The 7,152-nt window shown below is 39.7% G+C and overlaps 1 protein-coding gene across 1 annotated transcript; it reads left to right on the top strand.

The window, feature by feature from the left end:
• Window positions 1–308: 308 nt before the first annotated feature.
• tnfa (tumor necrosis factor a (TNF superfamily, member 2)) lies at window positions 309–2,531 on the top strand. Its single transcript, XM_034125016.1, has 4 exons — window positions 309–530; window positions 644–671; window positions 1,074–1,130; window positions 1,451–2,531. Exons 1-4 carry the CDS (start codon window positions 369–371, stop codon window positions 1,921–1,923), a joined length of 720 nt encoding a protein of 239 aa, XP_033980907.1. The 5' UTR covers window positions 309–368; the 3' UTR covers window positions 1,924–2,531.
• The last annotated feature ends 4,621 nt before the right edge of the window (window positions 2,532–7,152 follow it).

Here is a 7,152-nt window from a genome sequence, read left to right on the forward strand (position 1 = left end):
TTCTGCCAGACAATTAGTGTACTTGAGAGAATGGCTTAATATGTGTGTACCTCTGTCTGTGTGTGAGTATCTGTTGACACGTGGGTGTGTGTGCACTGAGATGTGACAGAGGTATCTACAGGTATTAGTGTGTATGTGCTAATGGGATAACGCAGTCATATTGATGCTTTGTGTGTAGGAGTGTGTTAAATCTTCCCCAGCTCTGGGTCTCTTCCTCATTCAGAAATCTCCACTCACAAACTGTGACATCACTGGAGTTTCCCTGTAGCCTTTTAAAAGGAGCCAACGGACCAGAGCAACAGTAGAAAGCAAGAACACTCTCGATAAGGTTTCTAAGAGCTCAGTTTGACTTGAAGAGCTTTACAACAATGGAAGGTGAATGCAAAGTAATGCTGGAAGCAACAGTGGAACCAGGATCCAGGAGCCAATCGGTGAAGCCATGGTCGAAGCTCACCACGGCCCTGTTGGTGTTCACACTCTGCCTCGCTTCTACTGCCGCCGCCATGCTGCTCTTCAACAGGCAGTCCAAGGTGGGTGCACATGGATTCTATTAACTTCTGATTTAATGAAGTGCTGGATGTCTCTGACAGAAACTCACCGTCACCCAACAGTTCTCTAACAGTCTCTCTATCTCTTGAAACAGGGCCCAGGACAAGATGAAAACACTTTTGGTGAGTTCCCTTAATTCTCTCAAAAGTTCAATACTAGAAGATGTCATAGATAGCAGCATACTAGATAGCAAATATATGTTTCTGTTTTTCTAGTAGATTGGTCTGTTATACTATCTAGTACTCACATTTATTCAGCATTTTTTTAATTGTATATTTGTTAGATACTATTGATATATATCTTTTTTTATGTTGTTATGCATATATTTAATGTTTATCTTTTAATCTATTCTATATGTATTTTATTCTATTATTAACCTCAAAATTGTTAACATAACAACTGAAATAAGCTGCTCTCATAGTTTGTCTTTAGCTGCTGGTTAAACTAAAGGACAGTTGAATCTTGTTGAGACCCTTATTCTGAAAGTAAAACGTTTCTAAACCTCTGTCTTTTCCTTTTTCCAGATCTCCGCCATGCATTGAGGCAACTTCCAAACCAGAAAGCGGCCATTCATTTAGTCGGTAAATATTTTTGAATTTATATGAATCCTTTTCAAAATAATCATCTTTGTGTAGAATTTGTGTGTAGGTTTTTATGCATGGTCTGCAGAGTCAAAAACCCTCAAAGTCTTGTTTTTTCGGACTGAATGTACTGTAGTAGGGCTCACGAGCAAAACAAGGTTTTCATGTGACTTAATATAATTAATCAAAATAAGGGTTATTAAGTATTCTGAGTTTTCTCAAAGACACATTTCTACTGCATTATTTTTGATCCTGTGTCCTTGTTGTAAGACATTTCAAACCTTTGACGTATCCATCACAATCTCTTCATACTTCATTAGGACATCACAACTCTTCCAGGCAGAACTCCATTGAATGGAAGGACGATGGTGACCAGACCCACTCTCAAGGAGGGCTGAAACTCAAAAAAAATGAAATTGTGATTCCTCGACATGGCCTCTACTTCGTATACAGCCAAGCGTCTTTCCACGTCAACTGCCTCAGCAGCGATGCTGAAGAAGGCCTCCCACAGCCCCTGGTCCACCTGAGTCACACCGTGCAGCGCTGGTCAGACACTTTTGGGAAAGACGACGAGGAATCCTACCAGACCATCCTGCACTCTCTCCGCACCGCCTGCCAAATGAAACCCAGCAGTGATCCGGAAGAGGAGGGGTGGTGGTACTCCACTGTGAACGTGGGGGCTGTGTTCGACCTCAGGAAAGGGGACCGACTTAGGACGTTGACGGAAGAGAAGACTTTGTCCCATCTGGAGGATGAAGACGGGGACACTTTCTTCGGAATGTTTCAATTGTGAGGTGTGGCCTGAGTGCAGCTAGGGAACATATGAATGTATGCTGGAGACTCTGGTCTTGATGGGGGCTCCACTGTGAGGCTGAGCCCACTGCCTCACCTCAACCCAAGTCCACTGTTCAATGTTCAAAGGTCTACACTGCACTAAACAGACTTTTAGAAAATACTTTACTTCCAAAACGTTAGCAAGTCCTTTGTCAGAAAACCGAGCTGTGTTACTGTAGCAGTAAACACAATAGCTGTAATGTTGCACCATAGATATCTATGGGGCTGTCATGTTATGTACTATGTACCTGTCTTAGTGCCAGTACCTTTTGCTGTACTGCAATGCTCTGTTGCGTATTTATTGTGTCACTACAAGCTGACAGAAGAAGATTTTAACTGTATTTATTTAACATAACAATATTTATTTATTTATTTATTATTATTATCTTTATTATTCTATTTATGTATTTATTTATTTGTTTATGTGTTCATTTACAACAGTATTATTGCTGTATGTTATACATTATTTATTGCATTATTTATTGAAACCGATTTGATCAGCTGTTTGTCAATAACATTTATTGGCATTGCATACAGTGCATAGTGCCCGTGGTGCTGTAAACATGTTTGAATAAAAAGTATTTTTGAAATGACACATCTGTCTGTGAGTGTTGGGTTTTGCTGTTTAAGAATGTGGAACTGAAAAAAACAGAACTAGTGAGCTGCTACAGTGTAAGTGCACAGTCAGGAGGAAGTAGCAGCAGCAGGGTTGACGGGGTTAAAGAACCACAATGCACTTTGATCTGTCAAGGCTGTAACTTGTTTCCCTAAAAACAAACATCAGTTTGATTATGAACATTTGAAACAATTGAAACCCAGTGGTATCATTCCAAGCAGAGTTTTGAGATATTCGTCTCTGCAATATGTTTGTCAACACTCCTAAACATGGTAGTGAATGGAACTTCATTTTCACAATTTTGAAATGGTGGCCTGAGCTTGAGCAGAGACTGAAACTATGGGCATGATTACATACCACTGCATTGTGGGTGGTGATTATCATAAAACCCTTAACCCTAACCGATTTACACATCAATGCAACACATTCATGTTCCCCGGTCCAGCTGAGTTGTGATATTGCCTTAATGAAAAGCTTCACTGTAAATCAATATACTGAGTACGGACCAGCTGAGATTTGCAGCTGTAGTAAACATTAACAATGAATCCCAACTATGGTGGTAACAAACTTTACAGAACAAAATGTATCTTGAAATCAATAAAAAACCTTCCTAAAATGTCCTAATCCATATGTCTCCTGCTGGCGATTCCAATATTTAATTCAATATAATCTGACCTCTCACAGTTTTCAACAAAACTCTGTATGTATAAATGTACTTCTGTTGTCAATAACTTAAACAATGTGATCATGTTAATCAAAAATAATATGATTTGATTAACTACAAGTTGAAAATATAGTATTTACTTGTATTTTAGGTGGATATAAAACTATCTTAGCCTTTTCACTGCAATGCAATTCATGGTAAAGAATCTGTGCTGGAATTCCGTTATAGGGTTGCGTCTACAGGGGGTAAGTGTTTAAAGCCACTGCTATATCATGAAACTGAAAGTTCAAACAAATATACACTTAATGGAATACTCAGCCACCCACTTCCCTACCTTGCACAGATTTAACAGGCCCCAAGCTTCCTTATTTCCTGGGGTTGTGTGATTTACAACATTCTTGAAAACATCATGATTGAAGGTCAGGCGGAGGAGTGTTTCTCCCACTCAGGGGTAGATTCATTACTTGCATTCATGAAAGCTCGATGGAATAAAGCAGGGGTGTCAAACTCATTTGAGTTCAGGGGCCACATGCAGCCACATTTGATCTCAAGTGGGCCGGATCAGTACAATCACAGCATAATAACCTATAGATAACCACAACTCCAAATGGTTCCCTTAGTTTTAGAGTAAAAAGGTGCTTTCTGAAAATGTTCACATTTAACAAACTATCTGTTTACAAAACATTATGAACAATCTGAAATTTGTTTAGAAAAATAAGTGCAATTTCAACAGTATTATGCCTCAGTTTATTATTTCCACATGTGCATTACAATGTACAGATCACAGTGTGTCTACAAAAACATCTAGACACAGGTATCTGGAACTGAACAATATAGTGTTTACTTGTGATCAAAACAACTTGTCCAGATCTAGAAATTATTTTACATGAATTTCCACATCTGTGTAGTAATCCTGAAAGTTAACTTATCCCCCTGCCTTGTACATGTATAAAATGTATGCGGAGATATTACATAAAAGTTGGGAAAATTGCAGTTATTGTCTTCTCTGTCATTTTGACACTTTACCAAATCCTTAGGTTAATGCCCGTGTGCATGACACCCCTGGAATAAAGGATGTCTGATGAAACAGAGGGCAACATGAACCTGATCCTCAGAGTATTTACCTTATCCCAATCATGAGGCATCTCTGTCACCACCAGTGACTGTGGTCAATTATAACTTGGTATCACAGAAAATACCATGAGTCGCCGTGCAGTGGGAACGTTTCCATCGGAGTAACAGTTCCTCAACAGCTTCACTGAGTGGGAGGGAGGAGGGGAAGTCCCTGTAGTCTGGTATCTCCCCCCCCCCCCCCCCCCCCGCTTCCTCCTGCACCAGCCTACAGAGCAGCACACCACGCACGCACGCACGCACGCACGCACGCACGCACGCACGCACGCACGCACGCACGCACGCACGCACGCACGCACACACACACACACACACACACACACACACACACACACACACACACACACACACACCCACACACACACACACACACACACAGCGAAACGAAAAGCACTTACCTCAGGGTGGGATCTCCAAATCATTATTTTGTTTTCCTTTTTTAGTATTCCAAATCTGTAATTAATATTTGTAGTTTTGCTATATATTTGTAGGCCTTTTGTTTGTGTTTGTGTTTGTGTGTGTGTGTGTGTGTGTGTGTGTGTGTCTCTCAAATGCTAAGACATTACAAAAAAGATGACAATGGAGACTGTTGAAAAGAGATACACAAATATGAATATGAATAACCACCCCAAACCCCACTTCCATAGAAAGACTGTCTGAAAGAGACACTAATCCACCACTCTTGTGTAGTTGTTGTTAGTGATGACTCTTTATTATCATAGTCTTTGTGTGTGTTCTGCACTATCTATGTAAGTGGCGCAGGAATGAGTCCTCAAACCCAGAAATGAGTTAGCATTTTACAACTTGAACTGTCAGTTTCTTTGAACTGAGGCTCCGTTTTCAAGGGCCCCTGGAGCCCGGGGCCGTTGTTCCCGTGAGGCCCGATCAGTAATCCTCCATGATTTGTCAGAGGTTGCTTTTTAAAGATGGATGTGATAAGGGATTGGATGTTGAATTAAAGGCTGCTGGGACACGGCACTATAGCTTTATCAACCTTTACAGACTCAAACAGCTCTGTGTGAAGCCCACTGATGAATATTCAATATTTACTTTGTTTAATCTGTGTGGAAGTGTGAACATGACAATTCAATGTTTTAATTAGGGTTGTGAGATGAGTTATTTCTTAAATGAGTAGTTTGGCATATGATACTAAATGTCATTATCTGCCCCGATCCACATTTTCCCTTTGTGTTTGTTAATCCTTTCATTGAGGAATCAGATAATGTCACTTCCCTCCAGGCTTGTTTCATCTCAGATGATATACAGGTTTCTTTTATCCCCTCCTTCCTGCCCAGACTTGTTTCAGCCAAATGATGTGGTCTGTTATGCAAGGCAAATCAAGATAGATAAGATCTTCTCTTGTCATCTCGTTGTTATTAATAACTTTTATACAGATTTTAGTTGACTATTGAAGTAGATGTTTATTACTTAATGTATAATGTATAGGTGTGAGAGCTCCTTTCTGCCACCAGGAGCGATGTATGGTGACAGGCAAGACCAACAATAATAGATGTTACAGGTCATAGATAAGCACAGTTCATAGTATATGTGGAGGTATATAGAGCCTATATTGAATATTGCCTTTTTGTGAGAGATGTTGTGAATGAACAATAGTGATATAATGTGTCATTAAAAATCTAAACATGTTTCCTCCTGTGTGATTGTTCCTCCTGTCCTTATTTATTCTGTTTTCCAACCAACCTTGACCCACCTTTAATCAGGACCTGTTGATTTAAAAGAGGGCAAAGTTCCCCCCCTGCAGCTCCTGAGTCTGATCATGAGCCTTAAGCGCTTTGAGCTCCAGGAAAAGCGCTTTTTAAATGTAATGTATTATTATTATAATGTCAGCTAGGACCTATACCCCCCTCTGCAGGCAACTAGGAAGAATTGTGAAGCTAACCTTCAACCACCTTAGGGATTGTGTCAACAATTTCTGTCATTGCAAACAATGCAGCCAAACCACGAGCAGAAAAAGAAAAACAGTGTTGTTGATACTAAAAATGATACTTACTTTATTTCAATTCCTTAAAGTTCCCCCCAAAACTAACCCTAGTGGCTTTAGAATCCGTGTATCTACCGTCCATTTGTTTTTCTTTCTTCAACAAGTAAACAGAAGAGCGTCTGAGAGGCATTTTTGTCATCATTGTTAGGAGATTTAAACGATACAGCGATTCTGCACTGTGGTCACTCAGCCGTCTCTCGAGTTTGTTTTTTCAAATCAGCTGCTCTTCATTATTTGTCCTGCTTTGATCATCGATACAAATATGTGTTACCATAAGTTCTTAATAAAACTGATACTGTTGGACTCGGTACTAGTTTGACTGCTACCAGAAATAAAATGAAGTACTTTTACGGTGTACTTTGTGAGTAATCCTCTGTCAGAGTCCCCTCCATAGTACATAATGCATGTTTTCTGCTATGTTTGATGAATGATACAAATAAAATGTTACCATTAGTTCTTAATGAAATTGATACTGTTTGACTTTGTATTAGTTAGCCTACTACTAACAATACATTGAAGTACTTTTACTGTGTACTTTTTGAGTAATGCTCTGTCAAAGTCCCCTCCTGAGAACAAGAATGCATGTTTCTCTGCTATTTTGGATCAGCATTAAAACACCTTTCTTCCTGAGACTTATATTATTGGACAGAGTATTTTAAGAGGATATGGTGGACATGATGTCAGCACTACTTCCAGTCAGTACTCCAGCAGCAGCATTTTTACACCTTGGAAAGTCTTTAGAGACTGGCCTTCAGCAAAGTGACAAACCCTTGTG

The sequence above is a fragment of the Trematomus bernacchii genome, unplaced genomic scaffold (assembly GCF_902827165.1).
Source record: "Trematomus bernacchii unplaced genomic scaffold, fTreBer1.1, whole genome shotgun sequence".
NCBI classification, from domain to species: Eukaryota; Metazoa; Chordata; class Actinopteri; order Perciformes; family Nototheniidae; genus Trematomus; species Trematomus bernacchii.